Here is a 15,360-nt window from a genome sequence, read left to right as displayed (position 1 = left end):
TGTTGCAACTCCTGGGCTATCAGCTTTACTTATCAACCTGGGGTTCATACAAACTTAGAGGTGACAGTGCTGTATGCACAAGTAAAAGTGATGGTCCTGCCTGTTGTCACTGTTCAGCTGGTGAGAGACCACTGGGCTCCCAAGTCAGCCTTCTATGGAGTCAGAAGAAGCTTGATCCTTTGATGGAAGAAGGGCAAATCTACTTTAAGAGAGCTACTCTACTGCAGTAATGAAAAAACAACATGTAATGCTAAATCACACTGTACCCTAATTAACCATTTAAACATCTATGCTAAGCAGAATTTCTAAATCAACACTAAAAAAATGCTACTATCTAAGTTGCAAAAGTAAAAAGCATCAAACCATACTAATGTGCAAGAAAAAAACTAAACTAAATCTGTTTTCACTTTTTTGGTTAGGCAAAATCAAGTATGCAAAATAATTGTTCTTGTGGATGTGACAGGTGGATGGAAGGTGTTTGAGGATGGATGGAGGGTATATGAAGTGGTTGGATGGTGTGGAGGGGTCCTAGGAGGATTTTTGTGGCTTCCTAGAGGTTTCCCATCAATTCAGCCTCAAAACAAGTCGTTTCAGGAAAACCTACAGGATGTACTAGAAACCTACAGAATGATCCTGTAGGAATTATAGGAAACCTACATGATACAACCGAGAGCTAATTGTGAGGTGTTTGAGGTGTTAGGAAAGGTGTGTGATGAGTGGAATGGGGTGTTAGAAGGTTTAGGAGCACTCAGGAGTCAATATCCAAGATAAGAGATGGCTAGATTTGCTCAATGTATCTAGGGGAATTTCAATGAAAAATGATGAAAAACTAGTGGCTACTAGTGATGAAGTCTGGGTCTCCTCCGGAAGTACCTTCTCTGCTTAAAACATGTGTGTCTTCCAAGAACTATGCAACAAGATATATTTTCATAAACTAGAAAAGCATTAATCAATTGCCTATATTATGCATGAAGAAAGTTGTTGAAGGGAATGAAAGCATGAGTGAGATCTTATTGCAGAAGTGGAGATGGAAAAATATGACAATGAAATATGCCTTGCAACATGAACCAAATACTGAATCAAAGACAACAAACTCCAAAGCTCATACAAGAATTAGAAATCTGTGTTTTTGGGGCTGTTGTAGGGTCCCTTCTTCAAGTCATGGTCCCAGAGGGAGGAAGTGAGCTGAGACACCTGATGACAACCTTGTGGTGATCCTTTTTCTCCTTGCTAATATGCTACTCGAAAGAAGGCACAAATGGAAGCAAACTATCATACAACCAATCTAATCTATACTGGTGTAATGGAAATGCATCTACTAAGCAAATGAGCAATTAAGCTATGAATCAATACTAGCATACATGTACAATAAAGAGGAGCTTTGGCTACTAGGGTTGGGCCCTAACCCAAGAGCTTCAGCCCTCTCAGTTTACTCAGTGTTGGCTCAAAACAAAACTCATTCTTATTACAAAAACAATGGATTACATCAAAAACTGTCACAAGTCTTGCAGCTTGAAAATAGAGTAGAGTTTTACAATCAAAAGTCCAAATCCTACTGAGGTCCTAGGTCTCTCTACTTATACATCTAAAGTCTCCAACGAATTCCTTAAATTTAGGGAGGCTTGGCTCCCAAACTCGAGATAAATTGGTGCTTTGTCTTTCACTTGCTTGACTTCCTTCTAGTCCTCATGATTTGGCTGTTTGCACTCCGAGCTGATCAAGAAATATTCGAATGGAGGGGTAGTAAATGAGGAGGATTTACCTCCTATAATCCCTCTCCCTTGTCCCATTCGAGTTTTGACCTTGGTCTTTGCCAAAATTCCTTTCTTTTATCCTTAATCCTACATTAAATGCACATTATACCACAAAGAAAAATATCCAACTCTAACTCATCTCATAAACAAAATATAATCAAAAGTATGCAATAAGTTATAAGAATAGTTGGTTTGACTAAGCTAGGATGTGAATTAAGGCCCATATAACTACCCAATGATGAGGCTAATCATAACCTCCCTACTGAAAGTGTTGCTCATCCTCTGAGCAACTTATTTAATATCCATATCCTTCATGGCTCTGGTAGCCTCTCTGACAACCCATGCTTCTACTGTGGTCTCCTCTTCTTGTTCATAGAAGCCTGCTTTCTTTTCTACTTCTTCCCACTGCCTCTTTTCTTCTTGTTCTTTTCTCCCTTCTATCATCCCTAAGAGTAGTGGTGGACTAAGTTTTAGGCATATACAAGTGACCTTAAACCTTTGCATAGCTTGCTTATACATAGGTGTCTTGTTGAGTTCCTCTCTCAACCTTTGTGGAGAGTGATATTCTATTATCTTTAAGCTCTGTGGTAGTTCATTCCATCTTATTAGGCAAGCATGTATCCTATCATCTCCTAGCAGCCTAAACATGTCCTCAAAATGTGAAATTGGCTACTCTTTGGCAACAATATATCTAGGTGCCAGCTGAGGATCATTTGCAATCAAATTATGGGTACTGATGAGGGCCATGGGATTTGATTGTTCAGCTCTGATCAAAAGAGGTTTAGTTTTCTCTCTGGCCAATATCCTTTTCATCTCTGTAGCCCAAAGCCATTAATTGTAGATCTCCTAACTTGGCATTAGGGTCCCACACATTCATGTCTGTGAGGGCCATGCTGTGCAAATAAAACTCAACCATTTTGGCCCTATCTTCTAGTGTACTTTGGTCACAAAGATTAATAAATTGCCTGTAGTCCTAAAATGGCATGGTTCCCCTCTATGCTAGTGTCGTAATCTGATACTGCAACCATTTTTATTTGAGGTAAAGAGCATAGGATTTAGTTGGCATCCTACATTGGATTGCCTCCAAGGAGAGGTTGGCCATACATTCTAGTTGGTTCTCTCTTTCCTGCAACAGTCCCCTCAGCCATGCATTTTCTGTCTCAAGTTGATTTCTCATTATAGCTTCTTTGTCCCTTAAGCCACATAGCTCTCTACCCATTTCTTTGAGATTCTCTTCCATGTGCCCAATGTCTTCCAACCCCTTTGATCTGGCGATATGCATCCATCGGTGGGTTCTGACCCTCTCCTTCTCAAGCTCGAAGAACAGTGGGATGGAAAATTTTTGAGGTATTACCCTGCCTTCTTCAATAAACCGGTAATAAGAGCCCAAGTTAGGTTGGGGGCTAGGTTCCTTTGACTCTAGGTCTTCCTCTTTAGCTTCTTGCTGCTCCCCTACCTTTCTTTCCAATTTTTGTGCCTCCTGTAGATTCAGCAGAGTATCCTATAGGATTGTTTTTTCTTCCTGTAGATTTTGCTGTGGATCCTGTAGGATTGCCTTACCCTTTGAGGAAGTTGATCTAGTAGTAGGCCTCCTTACATAGGTGATAGGGGACTTAGGGGAAGGCATTTTGTCTTTTTGTGTAGGGGAATCTTCAATCTCAATAGGAATTTTTGTTGATGTTTGTGGCTTCCCCTGTTTTATTCTTGTGCTCTTTCTTGTTCTGAAATATAGTGGGGTCTGCCTTTGCCTTTTTCCTTTTTGCTTGATTGGGGTGCTAAGAGTAGTGAGGGAAGTTGCTGCCTTTCTCTCAGTGGCCTCTAGAGACACCATAGGCGACTCCTCCTTGTGTTCTTTCCCCTCTTGTTGCATAGAAGCCCATTGGGCATGGAATCCCCCCACAACATGTTTTGGGGCTCAAAGCCCAAGTTTTGAGTTAATATTGCTGTAAAGCTCCGCGAATTGCAAGCACGAAATGTATGTTAGAGTCATAGGGTTGTCCACCCTAAGCTTTGAATGTAATGTTGGCCTACCCATGGTCCGTGGACCATGGTATTATATAAATATAGCGAAGCTCTAAGTGTAAAAAGAGGGTAGTAAGTTAGAGAAAAGTATGAGATAGAAGTACAGAGAAAGTGTCTAAGTGTATCTTGGGTCGTAGTAGTATGAAGAGGCTCTACAGTTGAGTGCGCAGAGGCGTAGTAAAGTTTGCAACTGAGTGCGTGGACCCCTACACCTAAGTGCGTAGGGTGGAATAGAGTCTGTAACTGAAGGAAGAGAATAATAAAGAGAAGTTTTATCTGAATTACGTGTATCTGAATTGGGTTATTATATGCTGAATATGAATTGAAATCATACTGTTTATTTACTACGCACACTTGTATGAATTGTGAATATTGTTAAGGATAACTGAAAGCATACAATAAGCTAAGTTAATCAACTAAGATAGGATTACTAGTAAGGACTTGGGTAATAACACTGTTCGGCCCCCGAGTAGGGTTGCGCGAAGACAACATCATAGGCTACGAGGTACAGGAAAGTGCGTGTAGCGGTATGCACACAGGGTCGAACCGCAGACCACTTGAACCCATCAAACATCCCCAGGGTGCAGAAAGCTGGTTCTAGCACCCTCCCATACTACTTTAGGTGAGACCTCAGTCCGCTCTCTGCGAACTGTTGTTGAAAGGGCCAGTAGTACTGGGATTTGTTTGGCTAAATCACCTCCAAATCTAGGTCAGGCCCAAACAAGCCAAAAAATGGTTCCGTTGCCGGGACTAGGATCTGCATAAGGGATGTCTGATGTCGTGTCACTGGAACCCGATGAAGAAAGAAGTTGAAGGGTGGTTAGACAGAAAGATTCACGAGTTCGCGGCATAAGAAAACATGAATCCATGAGTATCAAAGGGATAGTGGTTAGAGTGCTACTTATATACAAAAATCCACGAAATTTTCTTTGCATCCCTCCCCTCTGAGTTATATGAGTGGATCGCAAGGCTAGCAGATAGTCAGGGAAGGTGTAGGCTCGACAAACCGATTGTGTGGACTCCAAAATTAGTGCGCAGACTAGAAGCATTGTAAGACAAGATCGTGCACGCTGTGGACCATTGGCTCGATCAAATTATAGGAGGGTTTATCACTGAGTTCGTGGTAGACACGAAAGTCAGCTACAGCGAGGCAGAACAACGCTTCCTCAATGGATCGCAAGGTAAGTACATTAAATCTTTGAACATTTGGATTAAAATGCTATTGTGTGAAAAGAAGGTTATGTAGATAAATTGATGTTTGGGGCTACATGAAGTGGGAGGTTCTATAGGAAAAAAGGTAGCACAAAAATAGAAACTAGCCCCTTGATTTCACCTCAGCGATAAAGTGAGGAAGAGTTCGCGAAAGTTTCACATGGAAGTGTGATCAGTTGATAAGGCAGTAAATTCTACGCATACCACCTCCACCTACACCACCACTAGTCTCACCATCTTCAACTCCATCTCCGCCCACACCACCTCCGCCACCACCATAGTTTAATATGGCGAGCGCGATAAAATTTCCAGTATACAGAGGAGTAGGGAATGAAGATCCAAACCAATTTTGGTTCGTGGTAAAAGTTGTATGGGAAGCACAAGGAGTCATAGATGACAATATAAAGAAGGCAACATTGGTAAGCGCGTTGCAGGATCGTGCACTAATATGGTACATTAAGCATTCTAATGACCATCCAAATGCAGGGATCGTAGATATCCAGGCTGCACTAAACAGGGAATTTAGTAGGCCAAAATAGGAGGCACAATCGATTATTAGGTTTAAGGAAATTACGATGCTTCTAGGTGAGACCCCATGGGATCTGGATCAGAGACTGAAGAGTATGATTCATGAAGCCAACATGACCTTGACGGATGGACAACACCACGCATGGTTTGTAGCGTCACTAACGCTAGATTTAAGGACGGCGCTATCACAATAGAAATTATCCATCGAGGTCGAAGCTTTGTAGATTGCAATGAGACTACATGAGACCCCATACAAGTTCCTGGCTTGAGAGTCCAAAAAATCCATGTGCAACTACAAAATTTTTGTTTGGAAATGCAGCGTTTGAAATAGGACAGGACAACTCACTCAGAAGCACACGAGGAGGCATGGTGCATAAAATGCAAAGGCCAGGGGCATGACAAGGACCATTGTCCAGTCTTAGTGAATTACCTAGTAGCAGGAGGGACGATGCCATTAAGACCAGAGGCATAAGCAGGGTCAAGCGCGATGCCTACATTATGGTGTGTGATTTGTAAGATAGGAGGAAAACATGCTACAGATAACTGTCACTTATTACAGAAGTATACACAGATGTCCCAACAATTGTTCTGTAATTTCTGCAGGTCGGTAGGCCATGATGAGCGCACCTACAAAAGTTACGAGCTGATGATGGATCGGACTCCTGCCACAGAGTGCATACCGAAATGCAAGCCCTCAATCCAAATGCAGGGATGGTGTGCGCTGGATTTCAGGGATGTGGACGAGGTCGAGGTGGAATGGGACCAGGAAGGGGTCGTGGACAACTGATTTGTTATAATTGCGGAGGGCCAGGGAATTATGCCCATGATTGTACAAATTCGACGAGAGAATCATGTTTATATTGTACTCAGTTTGATCATGAGACAGAGGACTACCCTACATTGATAGTGAGGTTGCACGATAAGGGATACTCCAGTCTCCCTCGACTCAGAATTTGCAAATGATGAGGTCTGATTCGCGTGAAGAGGACTCGAAAGTAAACATCGTGCTCCAAAGCGCTATCATGATAGGAGATGACAAAGGTAAGTAGCCTGAAGAAAGTGTGTGGGTTTGCAAGGCTCCTACAAAGGAACCTGAATTTGATTTGGAGCGCGTGAAGGAGACATTCATGGAAGCTAAGAAGAGCTTCATGAAGGCCTCCACTTTAGGTAGTAAGGATCAAATAGGACCGGAGATGGATCTTTCAATGCTCACTACCTTTCTGGAGACTTGTATGAAGCTGTTGTGTGACAAAAAAGTTGTGAAGGGACTGCAAGAGATTATCACTAGGTGCGTTGGGTCGAGAGAACCATGCATAGTTTGGAAGCTCAAAAAGCATACATTGTGAATAGGAAGGGAAATGAGATTGGCTGCACAAATTGAGAGTATGAAATGGATCAAGTAATTCTGGATCTAGGATCGGACGTGAATGTTCTACCAAAGCAGACATGGGAGCACATGGGTAGGCCCACATTGTAATGGTCCCCTATTCATTATGAATGGCGAACCAACAAAAGATCCTACCGATGGGAAGATTGGAGGGGATAACGGTAGACATTGAAGGTGTGAGCATGCTTGCAGATTTCGAAGTGATAGAGATTGTCGATGACAGCAATCCCTATGCCACACTACTAGGAATATATTGGGCCACTGATATGACCAGAGTGATAAACCTGAATAAGTGCAAAAATGATTTTTGAGAAAAAGGCACTGCGCGTAGTGGTACCTTTAGACCTTGCGGAAGGAGCGCGCTACATAGAGCCAGTGCAGGGCAACGAGAGCGATGAAGAGCTAGATTGTATCTACAAGATAACCATTTGGGAACAGGGTTGGGTTAATCCTACAACGGATGGTCGGATTTCGTGGGAGCATAAAAGCTCCTGCACATCAGATTCAGATGAGGAAATAGAACGATGGCAAAACTGGTGACACGAGGTAACCATGCTCAATTGCAACACGATGGTAAGATCACTGTGTTGCATGACAACATAGGTAAGGGACTTGCCTATGTATGACGGGTTGACAGTGGTGGATGAATTCCTAAACAAATTTGAAAGCAGAGTGCCATAATAGTAGTGGTTTGATGCTCTGAAATGGGCACTGCGCGCTATGCCCGCAAGGTGGTGGGATACGCATCAGAGAAGCTTTGAGGACTAGTGCGAATGTAGAAAGATGATGCACTTATGATTTGGGAAGCCTCAGATGTGGATGGAATCCAGGCATGATGGATGAAACAGCCTGTGCCCACCTTTCTAGATGGCTACAGGCATATGGTATGCAGCCCACACGAATGCACACCGCTATCATGATAGGAAGCAGGAACAACAAGCAGAAGAAAGCAAGGCAAGTGCGCAAATGACGAAGTATGATAAGACATAGCACGCCGAAAATCATACACGGGGAAGTCTTTGAAAAGGTGTGCAAAGTGTTGAACAGGGTCCATCATGTGAAATGCACCGACTGGGACCTGCACGTACCAACTGTTGTGTCGGCTTATAGGACCATATGCAAAACTCTGACTGCACAAGCACTTCCGAAGCAAAAGTTTGAAGTAGGTGCTATAATCCCTATGGCACATGCGAAGCCGAATCCGCGCGTAATAGCAACTATAGATACGATGTTTCGCGTAGATCGAAACGAAGAAATCACTCAGCTATGAGAAATAGAACATATAAGACTTGAGGAAGAAATCTAACGGGGAAACTTTATACTTCGCGAACTCGAAAAAACTGTGTATGGATAAGGGAGAAAAGTTTTTTGATGGAAGATGAAATAAAGGAAGCATTTCTCATTGAAAACCCAGGAATGGTAAGGTAAGATGCGTACGATCATACTAACAAGTTGGAGGACTATCATTGTGAACTGGTTAGTCTGCTACCATGGCTTGGACCACATGTCGCCAAACGAAGTGACCAGGGTAGCATGTTGCAAGTAGTAAAGTGCGCGGTGCCAATCACCACAACGAACGATGAGGATTCTTCATGAACCATGGTGAAGGATGGGATGGAGTCCCGCACAGGTGGTACGACCACCTGACTAGCCATAGGGAGAACAGTCTTAGCACTGCAGGCAGTTGAAAGGGAGCGCGGGACTATAAAATATTTTGCTTGGGAGCTGCACGATATTGGAAATGCACGCAGAATCATAATGTCACAGGGTTCGTGACCGTGCATGGAGGGCTGTGTTGCCACGCGGGTTGGCTGGGAAGTGACTGTTGGTGTCACTATTCATGATGGGATGTTTGATTTGAGGCCAAATGGAGTGGGCAGCGGGCATTTAAGACGTGAGTTATGGGCAATATTTGGGAAAATCTACCACCAAGAAAGCATTAATGGCCCGAAATTGGGGGGAACGGTTGAATTCGAATTCAAAAGGTGCTATAAAACTCAAAGGGCTGGCCAGCAAACAACACTTGGTCATTTGAGAATTGAGCACTTGAGCAGAGCACAAAGCATTGAGAACCGAGTGATAATTGAGCCCCTAAGTTCGTGAGAGATAGCATACAACCTAGAGATGATGACGACCACTAAGGATGGGTTGGGAATTGAAGAGGTACCCGCCGGTGAGGCTGCGTGTACCCAAATGGTGGAGGATGTTCCAAAAGGCACCGAGGTGGTGATAGAAATCCCCAAATCACTGAGAACATCGAGGTCCAAGAAGGACAAATAGGCAATGGGTCCAGTACGTGTGTCCTTGAGGAATCTGCAGCACAACAAACTAACCATGGTAGAGAAAGGGAAAGAAGTCACAATAGAAACGGATGAGGAAGAAGAATACTTGCAAGCCCTGATCATCGTAGAAGAAAAAGATGAAGACATGGAAGAGGATATCCAGCCATTACACTCTTAAACAAAACTACCTGCGTATGTCCCTCTGCGGAAGCGGAAAACCAAAGTGCCGAAGGATCTGGACGAAACGAAGAGTTCACTCCAAACCTCGCTCCTTCCAGATGGCATTGTATTTGAGGGCATGCACCTAGGCCGTGTACCAACCATGAAGTTTGAAGATTGGGACCTCGCTAACCGTGAGAATTTCCCTCATCTGCAGACCATGACTTTGATGAAGCAGAATACTGAGGGGGCGGTGATAACGTTAGAGCTGCGGAAATGGCTGCATGGTGTGGAAAAGGCTGGGTTGTTGCACTTATTATGGATACCACATTTCCACTACGCCCATCACCATTTTCGTCATCAGGCAGCTGCTCTGCTTGGTGCATGATGGGTATCTATGGTTGGAGGAGCCTATTCCCATCACGATAGACCTCATTCACTATATTTATCAGCTCCCCTATAAAGAAAAGGACCTCGTGACTATAGTCAGAAAGGGAAGCGATTTGGCTCTCGCAGAAGCCATGAAGGCAAAATATAAGCTAGAGAAGAAGAAGAGGGGCTACACTATCTCCAACATCAAGGACAAAGGGGTTTGTATAGAAACCCAACTCCTAGCCGGTAAAGTTATGAGGAAATGTCGCGCCGATGAGGTACTAGCGCCGATGGTCTCTCTAGCCGCAGTGCACGGAGGGGGTCCAGTTCAACTAGTCTGAATTCCTCTACGAGAAATTTTTAACAAACTATCACAAAGCCCAAGAGTAGGGTAAAACCTTCCACTACGCATGGTTGCTCTTATCCATATTGCTAGTAGCGAGAGAACTATCAAAGGATAGTAAATTCCCCAACATTGACAGAGAGTTACTAGAGGCCGCGAAGTACACTTCACTTTGGGCCACAAAGGACGTGAAACAGATTCGCGACACCAAAATTTTCTTGGTACTCATGGAGGTGAGCATCCGGATGTGGATCAATTGGAGGCTGTGCTTGTCACCTATGGTGTATAATAGTCTGCAGAGTTTTTCAGACTTCAAAGCTGATATGCACAACATCTATATCAGGGCGTGAAAGGATCCGACGAAGAAGTGGACGAAGCTACCGTTTGTAGCCACTGATGACGTGACTTTTTTTATCTTGGAGATGGCCTCTCAAATGACACGCCCCAGATCTGGTAGAACTAGAGGAGGCAGAAGAACATAAGAAAAAGGACGATGCCAAGATGCGCGTCACTCAATTGGAAGAGAAAAGGCGAAAGGAAAAAGTAGCAACTGAGGTAGGGGCAGTGCGAGAAGCGGCATAGAAAGCCACAGAGCAGAAGAAGGCCATAGAAGAGGCAGCAACTACACAGGAAGATGAGGGCCAAGCAACATCCTCACAGGGGTAGGAGGTGGAGGAAGCAGAAACAGCATAAGGGAGTGCAAACCCAGGGGTTGCGTCCACACAGTTAAAGCGCCCATGCATCGCAGAAAGAGCAAGACCAAGGAAACAGGTCAAGGCCTTGAAGTTGGCCATTGACCTGATCACCTTAACTAAAGGTGATCTCCATGACATCAGCGACATGGTTGGTGATGTCACGAATGAAGTGCTTCAGGATTTTATGCAGGAGCATCAGACTATGTTGGGGGCCCTCAGGGCGCAGCTGCAGGAATTACAGGTGCAGCCTCCTCAGGTGGGTACCCTTTCTACTCACCTCATAGCAGGATCCTCAGCAGCAGAGCAGATGCTACGCACACGGGTGGACAATATGATAGTATTGCCAGAAGGGGCCATAATTACAGCGAATGTGACCAATAGATTTTCAATTAGCATGTTGAAAGGACTTGGCCTTAATTTGGCTGCCCTTCTGCGAGAAATGTTGTATCAGCTACAAGATGGGATAATGGCAGAGTTTCACACCAAGGAGAGCCATGCGATCCAAGTTCTTAGCTAGCGGAAGATAAACATAGAGCAGCTCAGCTTGCAGCGCACAAGTTGTTGTCGCAGAATCAAAAATAGGTGCAGACGGTAGATGACGCTTGCCGATGCGTCCCAGAGTTGGCTGTTGGCTAGTTGAATTGTTTATGAATTAAACATTCATGTACCACATTAATTGTCAACCAGGGAAAGCCTTTTTATTCCAAAGGCTACTGCGTACTGTATGTACTTAAAATATAAAAGCATTGAAAAGCTGTAGTATACGTGATTCTTACGCTATGTCATTACAGTACTTGTTAAAATAAAAGCAATTAATTAAAACTACAAATCTGGAAAGCGAAAGGATGGATGCTCTGTTCGCAGAGGATTAGGACCCTATCCTCCAGGTGGGGATGTTCAGCACCTACCCCTGTAATCAGCTTACTAATGCACACTGCACTCTCATTCACCGGTGAGAAACAAACTCAAATGATTAATGAAACAGAGTACTAGCAAAACAGAGAATACCAGAGGTAATGCTATCAAATCCAAACAGAGTACCAGAAAGAAACTATTGCACACTTACACACTTGACAAGAAAGTAAATGGGTGAATCTTGTGAGGAAGGTGGGCCCTGTCCCTCTCACAAGATTCCTCAGGAAAACGAAGACTGGATTAAGTGCTCAAAACAGTTTTATATTCATCTGCCAAAAAGGTTTGAATACAATAAAGTTCAGACTTGCTGATGTTCTCAAGATCTCTTCTTACAAACTGACCATAGACACTGACTAATCCCCTTTTCATGTAGATGTCTCCTCTTTATAGAGGAGACATCTATTACAATAAAGTATTACAGCCCATTCAGTTAACCCATCTTATAAAAAATAAGCAATTCAGAATGTTGTTACAACAGTATGATAATACGTTCTTTCTTGAGCTCTGGCTGTTACACAGCGGGTAACTGACTTCGACCGTCTTCTCGGGATCTTCATATTCCTTTGCCATTTCCCCATGCTGTTCCTGATTTAGGCCATGCTGACTGTGTTCTTCTTGCTTTAGACCTCCGCTTGATTATGCCACGTCAGGGTTCTTTAAATAGTTGCCATCTGTTATTCGCGGCTGTTACAAAATAGCTTGCTTTAGGTGATTGCTGTTGCTGACTGTAGCAACTACGGAGTTGCTGCTTCTGGTGTTGCAGCAACTGCGTAGTTGCTGTTTTTGGTGTTACAGCAACTGCGTAGTTGCCGTTTTTGGTGTTACAGCAACTATACATTATAATTCCTGCAAGCTTAAGGCAATTACTTGACAGTTTAGTCAGCGTTTCCAAGGATAAGTATAAAGATATTCACGAATATGAAATAAACAATTAAACATAGATATGCGGGAGGTTACTTCGTACCTTGGGGTCATTATGTCATTATAAAATAAAATCTTTCAACTTAGGACTGCAAAAGGATAATAATACGGCAAAAAGATAAGGTCAAAAATAGGTCAATTCTGAGTCCCAACATCCCCCCCAATTGAAGAAATTCCATGTCCCCATGCAATGGCTACTCTGAGTCTGAGTCGGAGAACTGGGACGAACAATGCAGATTACTAAGACAATAGCTGTAGGGAGTAACATCAAACTTCCTTCTGAAACCACAAACAGTTTGTATATGCTTCCATGCTGCCGCTTCTTCTCTGTTAGAAAGTCCAAATTGGCCCTTATACTGATCATCAGACAACCATAAAAGTGGGAATTTAAATTTATAACCCATCCAATTTTCAGCATAACGCTGCATGCATTCAACATACTGAGGGACCCTTGAAAGTGCTACCTGTAGATTTGATGGGTTATACAGGTGATATTCCTGCCTTTCTGCAGGGCAGTTTTCCCAAAACAATTTATTTTCTTTAACAGCCAAGGATGCTTTGATCTTTACATAACGTTGACAGTCTGTTAGGACCTCTGTTTGCAGTCTCATGACATGATCCTTCATATCAGGATCGCTTACCATTTTTAAGTGTTGTGAAATGAAAGTGGCAGCGTTCTGTGGTTCAGCTCGAATCCACAGAAGACAATTCTGTTCGTTCTGATGGGCTGAGACATAGGCATTCTGCCAGGTAAGTTGATTAGCCAAAAAGGAGATGAAGGCTCTCAATTGAATGTCACCAACTACAGGTATCATGTTCATGTTCCTTTCTTCAGACACGGCCTCATTATGGAGGTATAATTCACATAGCAGGTTTTGATCGTTTTTGGATGCCTCTGCAAAGGTCTGCATAAACTGCTCTGCTGTGACCACTTGATGAGGCCTCCCTTCTTTGACAGCCTTCAGCTGTATGAATGCAAGTCTTTCCCTAAAAAATGTAGCATAGTTAAAAGAGGGTTTCCTTGTGGCAAGCATTCTTTGACATAACTCAAACATCTGGGACATTCTGTTTTTCAGTTCCTTGATTTCTTTATACTGGGCCCTACACTGTTCCAGTGCTTCCCAGTTCTTATAAGCATGATCAAACCAGGTCCCCTTTTGTTGTTCGAATGCTTTGCCTTGAGACTGCTGATATTCTCTCCACCACCTACCTTTTAATTCCTGAAAACTTTCTGTTTCTATACATGCATCACTAACAGTGGGGAGTTCTGTTTGTATACAGGCGTCAATCAGGGTCATCTGCTCTATTGAAGTGGGCTGGGATGATCCAGCATCTTTCTCTTCATCTTTGACTAGAGTTTCCTCCTCCTGTTGGACTAATCCATTTTGCTCCAAAGTAATTTTGGTGGACCGGGGCGAATCTGTCCCTTTTTCTTCGACTTCTCTTTGCTCCTTGGCAGTTTGACTGAGGCTGGGCGAATTCAATTCTTCTTTGTTCCCTTCTGAAACTATTTGCTCTTCCTCCATAATGATCTGGGTAGGCCGTGATGAGTCTGTATCTTTTTCTTCTTCTTCTAGCTCCTTGGCAACTTGAATAGGGCTAGGTGAGTCCAGTTTTTCTTCATTTTCTCCTGAAATTATTTCTTCTTCCATAATAATCTGGGTAGGCGGTGATGAGTCTGTGTCTTTTTCTTCTTCCTCCATAATACTCTGGGTAAGCCGGGGTGAGTCTGTACCTTTTTCCTCATTTTCTTCTATGTCTTTTTCTTGTTCCATAACACTTTCAGTGTTTCTTTCTTCATTTCCTGGTTCTTGTGTAGCTTCTTCTTGCATAGCAGATTGGGTAGGCCGGGGTGAATCCTTGTTCTCCTCTTTCTTTTCTTCCTGTGTAGTATCAGCAAGCTCCTTTGTTTGTTCCTGTGCAGTCTCTGAAGAACTTATTGGTTCTTGTGTGTTAGTAATTCCTTGATTTTGTGCAGTTTGAGGTGAACTTACTGGTTCTTGTGTGTCAGTAAGTTCTTGATCTTGGTCCTGCATGTTCTCTGGATGGCCTGTTGGTTCTTGTGTAGCAACAGGTCTCTCTGACTGCACTTCTTCTGAAGATCCTGTTGGTTCTTGTGTGGCAACAGGTCTCTCTGTCTGCACTTCCTCTGAAGATCCTGTTGGTTCTTGTGTAGCAACAGGTCTCTCTGACTGCACTTCTTCTGAAGATCCTGTTGGTTCTTGTGTAACAACAGGTCTGTCTGTCTGCACTTCTTGTGAAGATCCTGTTGGTTCTTGTGTAACAACAGGTCTGTCTGTCTGCACTTCTTGTGAAGATCCTGTTGGTTCTTGTGTAACAACAGGTCTCTCTGTCTGCACTTCCTCTGAAGATCCTGTTGGTTCTTGTGTGTCAACAGGTTTTTCTATCTCAGCAGAGAATTGTGGGATTTCTATTTCTGCATCAGCAGACTCCTTTGTTTCATTTTCAGCAGCGGAGGCTTCCTTCATTGGTTCTTGTACTACCTTATATCCTGCCTGAGTATATATTTCACCACAATTTGTACACATATATTCGTTATCTTTACTTTTCTCTGCTGCAGACGCTACTCTTGCTAAAACATGCAGGCTGAATTCTTTCTGATATGCTTCCCTGACCCTTATTATCTCTTCCTGATAGTCCTGAATCTGAGATTTCAGAAACTCAATTTCTTCTTGTAGGGCGGGTATAGTAGGCTGATCCTGTGGGACAGTGGATTCCAGTGGAGGCAGAGGTTGTGCTTCGTCAATTT

At 43.3% G+C, this 15,360-nt stretch overlaps 1 protein-coding gene across 1 annotated transcript in view; it reads right to left on the bottom strand.

Annotated features, from left to right (window-relative positions):
• LOC149220895 (uncharacterized) overlaps positions 1 to 14,116 on the bottom strand; it is a 111,906-nt gene extending 97,790 nt beyond the window's left edge. Inside the window, exon 1 of the mRNA XM_089387239.1 lies at positions 13,847 to 14,116. Coding sequence (XP_089243365.1) covers positions 13,847 to 14,116 — 270 coding nt within the window. The remainder of the gene's footprint in view (positions 1 to 13,846) is intronic.
• Between the last annotated feature and the right edge of the window lie 1,244 nt (positions 14,117 to 15,360).

This window comes from Pinus tabuliformis, chromosome Q, assembly GCF_031772625.1.
Source record: "Pinus tabuliformis cultivar Carrire ecotype Pingquan chromosome Q, CPIR1, whole genome shotgun sequence".
NCBI lineage: Eukaryota > Viridiplantae > Streptophyta > Pinopsida > Pinales > Pinaceae > Pinus > Pinus tabuliformis.
The sequence above is the reverse complement of the archived record's forward strand: the minus strand, read 5'-3'. Positions and strand labels throughout refer to the sequence as shown.